General features: G+C 38.4%; 1 protein-coding gene across 8 annotated transcripts in view; it reads left to right on the top strand.

Annotated features, from left to right (window-relative positions):
- The window catches only part of CACNA2D1 (calcium voltage-gated channel auxiliary subunit alpha2delta 1), a 509,819-nt gene that overhangs the window by 89,910 nt on the left and 404,824 nt on the right, over window positions 1-15,085 (top strand). For all 8 annotated transcript variants that reach the window (XM_082692507.1, XM_082692510.1, XM_082692508.1 and 5 more), the window contains exon 2: window positions 4,321-4,402. In XM_082692507.1, coding sequence (XP_082548633.1) covers window positions 4,321-4,402 — 82 coding nt within the window. The remainder of the gene's footprint in view (window positions 1-4,320; window positions 4,403-15,085) is intronic.

Here is a 15,085-nt window from a genome sequence, read left to right on the forward strand (position 1 = left end):
AACTCTTAAGTGATTCTCTGTTGGTCCTGAAATGTATCCCACTCATGGGATTCAGGACACACTACCCCAAAACACGATACTGAATATTTTAAGCTGAGGGAGTTTGAGAAATGGCGTGTGCATGAAGGACTTTCTGACCTTTCCCTCATAGGAAGGTTGCCTGCCCTAAACCCAGGGGAGAAGAACATGCTTATCTCTGAAGACAAGGGACAGAGAGAAGACTGAATGAATAGGCTTTGTTAGGTTCCCTCTAGTTTATGATACATGGTTCATACTCTTGTCTCTATGTATCTTTCCCTACTTTCTACTCTTTGTCAGATTAGCATAAGAATGCTCGGGTTTAACCATTTCTTTGGGTCTCCATTTCCTTATGAAAGTTCTCTTGTCATGTAAAATATGTATAAAATAGATGTGTCTTTTTTTCTTTCTTAACTTCCCTTTGTTATAGGGGCCTTCTATTGTCCAACCATTCTTTAAGTTAAGAACTTAAAAATGTAGAAGAAAAAGATACTTTTCTTCCCCTACACCACCATGTTTTTGTTCTCTTCTGCCTTTTTCCTGCCAGATCTGATTTCAAGACCAACCACATTGTAAGGCATATATCTTTCATTTCTACATCTGGTGTTTTTAGTATCTGTTGAATGGGTTAACAGCAAACAAAATCTTCCTTGTGGAGTCCTGTGTTAGTTTCCTATTATATGAAAGGGATTTATATCCTCTGTAATTTTCTCCAAAATTTCGTAGTAGCTTCTGGGGATATTTAATAAAATAGGGCTTAGTGAGTATATGTATGTGCGTGACAGTTTACCCAGAAAGAGAAAGACTGAGAAAGAATCTGCACAGATGAGGGTTTTCCGTTGTGTAATTTTTCACTTTCATGATGAATGGGATCTTGGCTTATTTCTTGGCCATTATAATCTTCAATTCCAGGTTTGAAAGGCATAGTACTTATGAATTTTAGGAAAACCAGGTAACACCCATATCTATGAAAAATTATCCTTGCTCCCCTGAAGTGTTCTTGACAGCTTGTCATGGATGGCAAGGAGACTGGATAGGTCCTCCATTGCTTTCAGCCAAAATAGATTAAACTCGATGAACATTAGCAGTGACAGTACACTCAGGTATCAAGTTAGAATGCACATTTTGGATCACTTTAGCATAAATCAGAATTTAGGCATGAGGTAAGTTTTTTTTTTAAATATATATTCTTTGTGTCTTAGTTTCTTAGCTAAAGGGATATATAACACTTGTTACTGTTTGTTGATGTTGGGAATTATTTTTAAGAAGAGCTGATTTATTTTCTCTGGGTCTTAGGACTTGTTCACTAACTGCGTGGAGAAATGAGATAGTCTGATGTGAATTAGCAGATGGCATCAGGGGGGCACCTGGGTGGCTTGGCCAGTTACACATCTGCTTTTGGCTTAGGTCATGATTTACAGGTCCTGGGATCCAGTTCTGCTTCAGGATCCCTGCTCAGCTGGGAGTCTGCTTCTCCCTCTCCCTCTTCCTCTGCCTCTCCCCGTTCCTGCTCTCACCTGCCTCAAATAAATAAATAAAATCTTTTAAAAAATGGTGTCAGTGCTCTTTGCTCCTGCCTACTCCCTAAAGTAATCTATTGTTCTGAATAGAAAAATGGAGCACAATTGTATTTATATAATCATAGTAGTAAGAATATTAGTAGTTGGTATTTGTAGTATTTTTCAAATGGATTATCAGGAAAGAAGGATTTATTTTGCCATTCAAGCTCCTTCTGGCTGGATTAAGAATCACATTGACCTGAGACAGATTAACTGGAGAAAATCAAATTTAATAGCATACCTGTGGGGAATCCAAACAGACATGGAAATTCCAAAGGCGTTGAGGCTTATTTTATGAGCTGAGGAGGGGAGAGGGGTCTGAGGATACAGAGGTGAGAAAGACCATTAGCAGGAAGGTGAGAGGAGGTTCCCTATTAGGGAGATAAGTTGCTTAGGTAAAGAAGAATCTCTGGTCATAGCTGTCTTCCTTATATAAGTAGGCAGTTGAGGGGGAGGTAAAGAGCTTTTCCTGAATCTACTGGGTTTTGATTGCCTTTGACTCAAAATCGTGTTCTTGCCAAAGTGGCCCATTTAGGGCCCATCTTGGTGGCCTGCCCTTGGCCCCTACAATACGTATCAGCTTCTAAACAGCAGGAAATATAATATTAGAGTAATGTGACGGCCTTCATTTTAGTGGTTCTATAAATTTCTTTCCATACTCTCCTCCTGTTTTGTTTTATTTTCTTGATAATTTAAAAAATAATTCTTTTTTTTTTTTTTAAAGATTTTATTTATTTATTTAACAGAGAGAAATCACAAGTAGATGGAGAGGCAGGCAGAGAGAGAGGGAAGCAGGCTCTCCGCTGAGCAGAGAGCCCGATGCGGGACTCGATCCCAGGACTCTGAGATCATGACCTGAGCCGAAGGCAGCGGCTTAACCCACTGAGCCACCCAGGCGCCCTAAAAAATAATTCTTGATAATTATTTACCTCTTAAGGTTATATTTATAAGCCTTGGTTAATAAATATTCTTCCTTATCTTCATTTGTGTGAAAGTATCACCAGCTTTTATGTATTTCATTAGTTAACTAGTTCGCTTCACATGTGAGTCAAACCTCTGTGTTTTCTTTAAAGCATTCCATCCTTTTTCTGTGACTGACTTTGTTTGCCTTGTTCCTCTTTAGTTTGTCAGTTTATTATCTTTTGTATGTTCATCTGCACCTCAATGAAATCCCTTTTTTACATTATGCTCCCCCCGCCACATTTAATTTTTTAAATTCTGTTATATTTAAATATATCTGACAAAAAGTTGGTAACATTGTAGTTCTCTTGGAATTCTTATTTTTCCAAGGAAAAGAAAGACAAACATAGTTAAAATCTCATGATGGAGCACTTATGAAATACATAGTTAATTTTTAAAACAACACTTTCCTAAACCACTCTTAGATGTGGTCTCTTAAAGGTGGGAGAACACTTGGTCCTAATAAAATTTGAAGAAGTAGAATAAATAGGCAACAGATAGATACACATGTCATAAATATGTAGAGAGAAGTTCAAATTCAAATATAAGTCATTTCCTACCATTCTTACTAGTGTTTTCTTATATTTGCATGGGCAGAAAAGAATACATATCATGTGTCTTTTAATAAATAAGCATGAATAAATGCAATATATGGAGGGATTACAAACTATATTGATTTGAATAAGGAACATTGTGTGCTCTTCGGTAATATCTCTAATGACAGGAAGAAATAAGACCATTGATTTAAGCTTTCCTAAAATGTCCTGATATCTGTAACTTATATTTTAAGATCTCCATTTCATTAATCTGAAATATATACATGCAAAGGATTTGAACTGAAATCTTTCAATCATAATTTTAGTGCTCAGAAACATTCCTTTAAAACTTCATCCTTGAACTAAGAATTCAAATCTAAGAGTTTAGCTAAGGAAATGAAATACTTTTAAGCTTTATACCCTAAGATATTTGTTGCTTCATAATTCATAGTGGTTAAGGCTGATGATCTTTTAACAAAAAAGGATGGTCAAATATATTATGGGATATAAAGATAGTAGAATATTAAGTGGCCATTAAAATACAGTGTTTATAAAATATTTGTAATGGCATGGGAGAATATTTATCATATGACCTAAAAGCAAACAGAGATGTGAATTTTACATAATATGCTTTCAACCATGTGAAAGAATTTTAAAAGACCAGAACATATCAAAATGTTTGGTGGAATACATCAAAATATTCCCAGTGGTTATCCCTGGGTGATGGAATTGTGAGAAATTTAAAATTATTTATGTTTTCTTTTTTCAAATATTCTATATGTAGCACATCCTTGGTATTATATTAAGAATACTTACAAGCTAAAGGGTAAAGTTCAGTTTAGAATATTCTATTTTTTTAGAATATTAAAAATATATAGAATATTCTATTTAATATAGTAATTATTTGTAATTAATTATATAAATATATTATTTAATATAGTAATTAGTAGTTAATTATTAATATAATTCTCATAAAAATTAAGGAAACATGTACCCTCCTATTGGACAAGACATCTATGGCATTTTCTTTTAGTTTTGTGGCATCTCAGCATCCCAAGAAGCTGACCACTGAAGGTTCATTGGTTTTGTAATTTAAAAGTGGGTTGGGAGGGTGGACATAGTAGGAACTTGGAGGGGGAAGAAAAATATAAAGGCAATTTAATGAATTATCTACAGCACGAGTATAGTATGTGTGTGGTTTCAGTTTGCCAGAGATCTGATAGAACGTTGTCTTCTGATTTCTGCAGCATCAAGTCATGGGTGGATAAAATGCAGGAAGACCTGGTCACACTGGCGAAAACAGCAAGCGGAGTCAATCAGCTCGTCGATGTGAGTGACATCCCGAGAACTTTGTTCATCTTTTCCTTGATTTGAATGCTGTCCTACCTTCTAGGAACTGCACTTCTTCTTCTTCTTCTTCTTCTTCTTCTTCTTCTTTTTTTTTTTAAGATTTTATTAATTTATTTGCAAGACAGAGAGATTACAAGTAGGCAGAGAGGCAGGCAGGGGGGGTTTGTGGTGGGGAAGCCGGGTCCCCGCTGAGCAGGGATCCTGATGTGGGGCTCCATCCCAGGACCTTGGGATCATGACCTGAGCTGAAGGCAGAGGCTTAACCCACTGAGCCACCCAGGCGGTCCATAGGAACTGCACTTCTTCTTCTTCTTCTTCTTCTTTTTTTTTAATTTATTTATTTAATTGACAGATAGTACAAGTAGGCAGAGAAGCAGGCAGAGAGAGAAGCCGACTCCCTGCCGAGCAGGGAGCCTGATGCGGGGCTCGATCCCAGGATCCTGGGATCATGACCTGAGCGGGTCGCTCAACAGACTGAGCCACCCAGGCGCCCCGGAAATGCACTTCTATATTATGAATAGGACATGATTTTTCATGCGAATTGGGTAGTGGGATCAGACAAAGAGCCTTGGTACTGCTAGTTATTATTATTATTTTTTAAGATTTTATTTATTTGAGATAGAGACAGAGAGCATGTGTGAGTGCAGGAGCAGGGGGGTGGGGTGGGGTTGGGGTGGGGCAGGGGCAGAGGGAAAGGGGGAAGCAGACTCCCCGCTGAGCAGGGAGCCCAGTGCGGGGCTGAATCTAAGACCCTCAGATCATGACCTGAGTCAAAGGCAGATGCTTAACCGATGCTTAACTGGTGACCTGATACTGTTAGTTATTGTGAACAAAAAAATGCCATTCCTGAACAATTCATGTAGTGTTCTCAACACCCGTTACCGCTTACCTACAGTCTCTCCTTAGATGAGTTCATGTGATGTGTAGATTCCCCTAGAACTCATCTTGGGGTTTTATGCTCCTGTTCTTCAGAGTATATTTTAGAATCTCTCACGCAGTGGTGACTTGAGGTCCTGTGATGGATTCTTTTGAATATCCTCAGTGGGAACACATGTTCTTTCTTTGAGGGTAGATTTTATTTTTAAAAATGGTTGGAAAGTGTTTATAGCCATGTCTAGAGACTAGAGTGAGTCATTGAGATGGGTAATAAAGATTTTTGTGCAAGAAAAGAAGACACTCTAAAATATGGTTTTTCTTACGATTTATGAAATGGCTATGAGAGTCACTCCAAAATGATTCTTGAAAATGATAGCAACATATAAATGATAGTAGAGCATCTTACATAGATTATTTTCCCCAGATAAGAGTGTTTATATGTGTAGGTTTCACAAGAGTTTTTTAAAAAATTAATTGTTGGGGCACCTGGGTGGCTCAGTGGGTTAAGCCGCTGCCTTCGGCTCAGGTCATGATCTCAGGGTCCTGGGATCGAGTCCCGCATCGGGCTCTCTGCTCAGCAGGGAGCCTGCTTCCCTCTCTCTCTCTCTGCCTGCCTCTCCATCTACTTGTGATTTCTCTCTGTCAAATAAATAAATAAAATCTTTAAAAAAAAAAAAAAAATAAATAAAAAATTAATTGTTGGGGCGCCTGGGTAGCTCAGTGGGTTAAATCCTCTGCCTTCGGCTCAGGTCATGATCTCAGGGTCCTGGGATCGAGCCCCGCATCAGGCTCTCTGTTCAGCGGCGAGTCTGCTTCCTCCTCTCTCTCTGCCTGCCTCTCTGCCTACTTGTGATTTAGTCTGTCAAATAAATAAATAAAATCTTAAAAAAAATTGTCATTTCATTAGAGTCTCTACTTGCTTTCCAGTTCTAGCAACAATTTGAAAGTACTTTTATCTTGTGTTCTTCGTGATACAATGAGACCTTTTGTTTTCCAAAAATGTGATGAGTCACAGAGGTGAGATATGGTATAAAAGTCAATTCATGGAGGGTATATGAATATTTATCATAGGAATATATATATGTTAGTACTCTTCCCTGGGACACACTGAAATGTATGGTTACCTCATGTATTGATCGAACTTTATGAAGAAACATACCAAAGTATGTTCAAGAAACTTAAGTATTTGTGAGACGAGATAAGAAATGTTTTGGGAAGTGAAAAGTGTTCTTTCTGAATAACAGTGACTAAATGTAATTCTAATCTACACTTATGAAGCACAGATTATGTCTCAGGCTCTGTCCAGGCTGCCAAAGGCTGACAGAGATGCAGTTCCTCTCTGTAGAGGACTGACACTGTAGGACTCAAAAATCCCCCTTCAGAGTAAGAAGGTTCCTGAAAGCTACTGTAACCTGATGCTTGGGGTCCTCAGTGATTGTCCTTATAGAAAAAGGTGTTAAGGGACGCCTGGGTGGCTCAGTGGGTTAAAGCCTCTGCCTTCGGCTCAGGTCCTGGTCCCAGGATCCTGGGATCGAGCCCCGCATTGGGCTCTCTGCGCAGCAGGGAGCCTGCTTCCTCCTCTCTCTCTGCCTGACTCTCTGCCTACTTGTGATCTCTGTCTGTCAAATAAATAAATGAAATCTTTAAAAAAAAAAAAAGAAAGAAAAAGGTGTTAAAATGTCAAATTGGGCAGCGTAATAAAGTGAGCCTCTGTCAAAGTGATGGAGTTTGTGGAAATGAGAAAAAAAGAAATGAGAATTGGCAGATTCTGGTTAGAAGTTATATGACTTTCTTTATTGACAGCTTGAGATTAAAAATAAACTGCTCTTGGGAGATCTTCTTCCCTCCTCTCCACTGTTTCTCTAGCCTCAAAAACCACTTTCCTGGCTGACCTCACTGCTCCTTTTGGTTTTCATCTGTGAACCGTTTTATTGAACCTGCTTTTTGCAATGAATCACTTAAAGAAAAAAACTCACCTGATTTCCATTATGGTTTATCAAGTATAGATTACTAAGAACAATGCAAATCTTCAATGCATAAATGGCCTAGTCTGAATTAGGATTAAAAAAACAGAATGGACAGGAAGAAAGAAAATCCCCACAATGTTCTGTTTATGAGACATGTACCTAATAAAGTGACAAATAAAAAATACAAATAGAAAATTGTATGTTATGTAACAGGAGCAGAGAGAGAGAGAGAGAGAGAGAGAGCGAGCGAGAGAGAGATCGCGTGCACGTGCAGAATCTATTATTGGAAAAAGAATTTAAATACTGAGACACATGAAGAGTGTTATTTTGTATAGATAAATGGTTCCATATACCCCTTTCCTTTTGCTTAGAAAGCAAAGGTCCATGATGGGGGCCAAAGGGTTCCGTTTCTTTTTGGCCATGAAAACCTAAAACACAGAGTAGCTGAAGGGCAGCAGAGTTGAGAGTGACTTGAGAGTTTGGGGTTATTAGATGCACAGTGAGGATCAGAAGTTGAATAGAGAAATTTAGTAGATTCCTAGGTTGATATTTGATATTGTAGAAATGATAGTTCTTCCCAAATTATTTAATGGAATTGTTTCTAGTGGCATCAGGGAGTACAGCTAAGTTTTTACCTAAAGGCCCAGAAACAGCTCCAAGAGGCAGCATAGCTAAAATCAGACATATTTCCAATTTTATAAAAAATGGCTTTCTAGCATCCTCAAACACTAGCCTAGGGAGGGTTGATAATGATTAAGGCATTGTGTTAATTTAAGGTGGACATTGTATTACTTTGATACATTTATGTATTGCAGTATGGTTATAATGATATCTGTCATATTGCATACCTTTAATACATTATTATTGTCTGTTCTTAACAAACTGTATACAGACTTTCAGATTATTTCTTCTATTTCTTGAAAAATGCCTTTTATATTTTAATGGGGGTTGAGTCTCCAGAAGGCTTTGAGTGATCTGGCAGTTTTAACAATATTAATTCTTCTAATCCATGAGCACAGGATGTCTTTTTATTTGTTTGTGTCTTCTTTGAAATCTTTCAACAAAGGGAAGACATTTTATTACTTTTAAACATAAACACATTGGGGTACCTGGGTGGTTAAGTCGTTAAGCTTCTGCCTTTGGCTCAGGTCATGATCTAAGGGTCCTGGGCTCTCTGCTTGTATCAGGCTCTCCGCTCGGCAGGGAGCCTGCTCCCCCCTCGCTCTCTGCCTGCCTCTCTGCCTACTTGTGATCTCTCTCTCTGTCAAATAAATAAATAAAATCTTTAAAAAAAATAGAAATAAACATACACACACATAGACATACAAATTCCTGTAGCTGGCAAATGGAAAGGCTGATCATTATATATTAATGAAGAGATAACATTTTATTTATTTATTTTTTAAAGATTTTATTTATTTATTTGACAGAGAGAGATCACAAGTAGGCAGAGAGGCAGGCAGGGAGAGAGAGGGGAGGAAGCAGGCTCCCTGCTGAGCAGAGAGCCCAATGCGGGACTCGATCCCACGACCCTGAGATCATGACCTGAGCCAAAGGCAGCGGCTTAACCCACTGAGCCACCCAGGCGCCCGAAGAGATAACATTTTAAAAATAAGATGGTCTAAATCTTAGAAACAAAGTTTTTTTTTTTTTTTAAGGAATTATTTATATATTTGTCAGAGAAAGAGCTCCAGCACAACCAGGGGAGGAGGAGGGTCAGAGAAGGGAGAAGCAGACCCCCCAACTGAGCAGGGAGCCCGATGCAATGTGGGACTCGATCCCAAGACCATAGGACCATGACCTGAGCTGAAGGCAGACACTTAACTGACTGAGCCACCGAAGCATCCCGGAAACAAAGTTTTTAACTTTATAAAACACTTACCAGCAACTAATTTCTCATATCATAAGTTGATAAAATATTTCATGTAAAGATCTACTTAAATTTTAACCAGTACCTAAATTATCAGGTATTCTGAATTAATAGGTTCTATAATAATGAATTTGTTTTATGAAAAAGATTTTTTTTGGGGGGGAGAGGGAGAGAGAGAGAACGTGCACACATGTAGAGGGAGGGACAGAAGAAGGGGAAGAGATTTTTTTTTTTAGGATTTCATTTATTTATTTATTTGAAAGAGAGAGAGAGAGAGCAGGGGAAGGAGCAGTGGGGGAGGGACAAGCAGACTGTGCTGAGCGCAGAGTCCCACGTAGGTCTTGAAACCAGGACCCTGAGATTATGACCTGAGCCGAAATCGAGAGTCCAATACTTAACTGCCTGAGCCACCTGGGTGACCTTGAGAGAGAGAGAATCTCACGTAGGCTCCAAGCCTAGCTCGACCCAGATGCTTGATCTCCTGACCCTGAGATCAAGACCTGAGCTGAAATCAAGAGTGGGCTTGATGAACGGACAGAGCCACCCAGGTGCCCCATGAAAATCTTTTTTAAGAGATAGGTTGATAAGTACAGACTACTGTTTGCTTTTCTATAAAGTCCACTTCTGAATGTTCAAAAAGAGCAAAACAAAATAGAACTCTGCAAAGAGGTCAGAGAGCCTCAGCTGCCCCACTTGAGTGATGCTGTTCCATGGAGGGGGCTGGGAGGAGAGCAAATCATGACACTGCAAGCAAATCACGAGCGTCTGGGAGTTTGTTGTTGCTTTTGTTCTCTTTCTTTGCACTTGTCCCTTTCCCTTTAGGAATCCAAGGCTTTCTCAGGGCCTCCTCTTTATTACCAAAAAAAAAAAAAGGCTGATGATTTTCTTTCACATTAAGTCTATAGTAACTCTTTCGTCTCTAAGCAGAACAAATTTGATACTAGGCAGCTAGTATGAGGACTGTATTTTGAAAGAGGTAGAGTTTTCCAAACAGGTCATTCCAAGTACATCTCTTTTCCTGATGGGGGTCAGATGGGGGTGGTGGGGACCCACAGAATTGGACTGAGGTGAGGTATGTGATGTACCAAGGACACAGAATTGAAGGAGGCACCAGTTTGGAGAGTCGTTGAGTGAATGAGGAGCTCCTGAAATTTCGTGCCCTGGGTGACTGGGGTCCTCACTTGACTTGGGGCCCAGGGACAATAAGGACCTGACTTGCTCTATATCTTCTGCTCCGTGTGGCTGGAGACACAGGCATTTGCAGCCTTCTGGACACCACACGAATCCTAAGCCTCTCTGCTACTTTTTCTTCCCTGTTCCTTTCCCGTCCTACATATGATATCAGGTTCTTTTACAGGTTTTTGTTTTTGTTTTTTAATGCTCTGTAAGCTTCCCAGACTCATTTTGTGTTTATGGAAGGTGCACTGGCTATTCCTGTATTTATTCATAACAATATATGCATTTTGAAATCTCCGCCCTCGTTATCTGACACTGCTCCATAGTCCACTTCTATTTCAAGTTTAATGCTGTGTTGGTGGTCTGGGAATCCCCACTTTTTCTTAACAGAGATTATTATATCCTTTTAGCTTTCTAAGAGAGTTGAAATTATGCCTGTCACCTTGTTTTAAGGCTTTCTTCTTAACTACAAATTCTTTCTGGTCTCTGACATGTTTGGCTAGAATATGCAAGCATATTTAAGAAAATTTGGGGATGGGCACCTGGGTGGCTCAGTTGGCTAAGTGACTGCCTTCAGCTCAGCTCATGATTCTGGCGTCCGACGATCGAGTCCTGCATTGGGCTCCCAGCTCCATGGGGATCTGCTTCTCTCTCTGACCTTCTCTCTCATGGCCGGCCTCTCTCTCTCTCTCTCTCTCTCTCTGTCATCTTTAAAATATCCCCCCACCCCAGAAGTGTATTTTTGAAGATAAAATCATTCAGCAGTGGCATCATCATAGAACTTGCTGATTTTTGATTCACTGCTGTGATTTCATAGAGTTATGTTAAAATCAATACCTTCACATTTCAGTGTGCTCTTAAAGCTGTCAATATGAAACGTGTCTAAATATTGAGTATTCAGTACTCTTAATTAAGTTAGTATTTACATAAGTGTTTTCAGTGAGTAATTTCTTTTCATTAGTAACTCGTGGTATTAACAGACTGATGCTTTTACTTTGACATTGTGGTCACGTCACTTATGTCAATAGAATATTCATTTTCTAGGTGGTGGAGAGTTTAGTATATTAATCTGTTTACAAAGGAAGATACTCTAGAGCACAATGTAATTAATCATTGGTGATTTTGACTTGGAATCACCAAGGTGCAGAGACAACAAGGGCTGAGATCTTCTTTTCTCCTCTGGGGAGTGCTTCTAAGTAGCTGGTTGGTGTCAGATGTCCTGTTACCTGCTTGTCAAGTGAGATAGAGCCTAACACTCTCTTCCTTACAGAAATGGTTTAGGGGTAAAAGGGAATATGGAAACCTGAAAGCAATAAAAGATACTATGAAAAAGTTAAATGCAAAATATAGCTTTATGTTCATATTCCATTATAAAAGTAACATAATTTATAAAACTAATAGAACTATTTTGTGAGAATAGTATAATTAATTTTCAGATACAACTATTTATTGCCATTTCACATTCTGGTTTTATTTATAATTGCCTTATTCTCTCAGTGATGAAATGTAACCAAATGAATTGCCATAATTGCATAGACAATTTGAGATTGTAGTTATTTTAAGGGGAAAATACTTTTTTTTATCTAAGTAGACAGAAATCTACTTTGACTGCATATAGTATTATCAGTAGAGAATATGGATTCCCTTTACCCTCCTACTGGAGATTTTAAAGTAAGAAGTTGATTTTTTTTTTTTAACAGTATAATTACATTTAATTTCAAAGGTGTGGAATAAACTCTAGGGGATTTCTAATCTGATAGTGACTTTCAGTATTTTATTAACAGGTTTTTCAATGAAGTACTGTGTGTTCATGAACAGTAATAGTAAGAGACTATTACAATGTTTTCTTTTTTACCTTACCAGTCTGTACCATTATCAATAATTAACATTTAAGTTATACTAGCACTTGAGGATGCATGATTATTCTTGGTTTTTCCAAATAGCAATTTAATGGCTTGGTAATACTAATTACAGAGAGAATGATGTAATGCTGTCTGTGCCCTTTTCTTGTCTCTGAGCTACACAGTGAAGATGGAAACTAAGAACTGCTAAATGATATAGCCAAGGAGTAGCTTCTCTAGAGTGAAGATGAATGGCACAAAAGACCATTATTTGCTACTGCACCCTCTCGGTATACAACGTGCAGATTCTTATTATTTATATTTTCTGATGACAGTTATTGTCTTTATATCTAGAGCTGTGGTTCTCCGCCAGGGGCAATTTTGTCCCCCAGGAGACATTTGTCATTGGTTGGAAACATTTGTGATTGTCACAGCTGGTGAAGGGGGGGTACTCCTGGCGCCTCATGTGTAGAGGCCGAGGATAGGGCTAAACATCTTACAAAACACAGGACATCTTCTCACCCCCACGAGGTATCTGGTGAATATGTCTGTAGCGTTCAGGTTGAAAAACTGCTCTAGAAGCACTGAGACATTTGAGGCAAAGGTAAAGGTATGGAATTCTTTAAATGAATGTAAATGTGTAAACTTGTCTATTAGCTTTGGTAGGTAGCAGTTTTCCTTTAGAAAAGCCATTTGTTAATAAGGTATAATGGTTAAGAGCAAATTAAACAGTGCTGCTTTTTAAAATTCTTTTGTTGGCAGTAAAATGAATTTGGGTCATTTGGGGTTAGGGACATTAGGCAAGCAGCTCACTCAGCCTATGGTTAAGTATTTTTTAATTTAACTTTAATGGAATCTAATATGATCTCTTCCACTTTTAATTGCATATGAATTTGCTGCTCAAAATACATACACAATTCATATATAGCTCCTGATATGCAAAAGGAAAGAGGCTAGGTTAAAATAATATCTCTGGGATTAACAAACAAAAGAACCCCAAGTAGCTGGCTTCTTATTTTATGTTTCTTAATGCTTGTTTTAATTCAGAGTACTCATTTAAAAAAAAAAAATACAAGTATTTTTCTTAAAGATTTTATTTATTTATTTGAGGTGGGAGGGGCAGAGGGGGGATGGAGAGGGACAAACAGACTTTGCACTGAGCATGTAGCCTGATTCAGGGCTTGATTTGAAGAGCCTGAGATCATGACGTGACCTGAAACCAAAAGTCAGGGGCTTGATCAAGTATGTCCTTAATTCTGAGTATTCTTTCTTTCTTTTTTAAAAGATTTTATTAGAGAGGAAGAGAGAGCATGGGCAGGGAGGGTCAGAGGAAGAGGGAGGAGCAGACTCTCCACTGACCAGGGAGCCCCCAGTACGGTTCATCTCAGGACCCTGGGATCATAACCTGAGCTGAAGGCAGGCGCTTAACTGACTGATCCACCCAGGCCCTCCTAATTCTGAGTATTCTTGACCATAAACTTACTCTTCACCTTATGTGTGAAATGTCTCCAAGCTAAAAACTGAAAAATTGTTACTATGCATCTCTTTTTTTGCTCAAGTTAGTCTTTGTTGTAGTTTGGTTACTGTGTTGTAGGCATGAGCCCTTGTATTGCAGTTTAAATATTAGCACCTGTTCCAATGTGTAGCATGGCAATAGCACAGGCATGTTTATGGTTGTCGCTTGTTCTAGTCCTTCTACCATCTTCTTCTTTTTTTTTTTTTTTTCCGTCCCTTCTACCATCTCTAATGCAAGGTTGATAACGACACCATCAAATTCTTGTTAATAAGAACTGGAGTATGTAGCAATTTATGCTGTGGAAGGTTCTCCAATTCTGACTTCATTCTTCCTAAATATTCTTCTTAAAGACAATGTCTCATTTGAAATTTGATATTATCTCAGCTAAAAAGCTGTATCATATCGAATAGAAAGAATGGAAAGACTAGGGAAATATTGAACTGCTGTGTTTGATTTTTGGATGGCAGTTTGATGTAGTTATCGTCAGAAATATATGCAATATGGGGTTGGGGCTGGGTGGCTCAGTGGGTTAAGCATCTGCCTTCAGCTCAGGTCTTGATCCCAGGGTCTGGGATCAAGCCCCTCATCCGGCTCACTGCTTAGTGGAGAGCCTGCTTCTCCCTCTCCCTCTGCTTGCTGCTTTTCCTGCTTGTGCTATTCCCCTGTCAAGTAAATAAGTAAAATCTTAAAAAAAAAAAAAAAGAAATATATGCACTATGAATTTGGGAACAGGATCAATTATGTGTATTCATGTATATGTGTGTATGTGTGTACAGTTACATGGTTATGTGTACATACAGAGGATGTTCATAATAAGCCTATGTTATATTTTCAATTCTTCCTATGTGTTAATTTTCCTAGGAGTTCTGAGTAAGATAGCTTGGAGTTAACTATAAGGTATACACCATTATCCTGAATATTTTTTTTTCACATTCAGCATTTTATTTGATTAGATAATTTACATATCTCCCATCCTTCTCTTTAATTCAGTGTGACAACATTTCATAATAAACTACTTTAAAGAGCAGGTTTGGTCAAGAATGGAATGAAATAGCAAAAACAAAACCAAAAAGACCCAAATCACTGCTGCTTTTAAAAAACCAACACTGTCACCACTTATATTGCTCATATTCAAATCAAAACACACAAACTATATCTATATATAATTTTATTATTGTTATTGTATTGTATTATTGTATGTATTTATTTTTATTGTATATTGAGATATATATTATTTTATTATATATATATATATATATATATATATATATTATTTGACAGAGATCACAAGTAGGCAGAGAGATAGGCAGGGGGTCGGGGGTGGGGGTGGGAAGCAGGCTCCCTGCTGAGAAGAGAGTCCGATGTGGGGCTCGATCCCAGGACCTTGGGATCATGATCCAAACCGAAGGCAGAGGG

This window comes from Mustela nivalis, assembly GCF_964662115.1.
Source record: "Mustela nivalis genome assembly, chromosome: 12".
Taxonomy (NCBI): Eukaryota; Metazoa; Chordata; class Mammalia; order Carnivora; family Mustelidae; genus Mustela; species Mustela nivalis.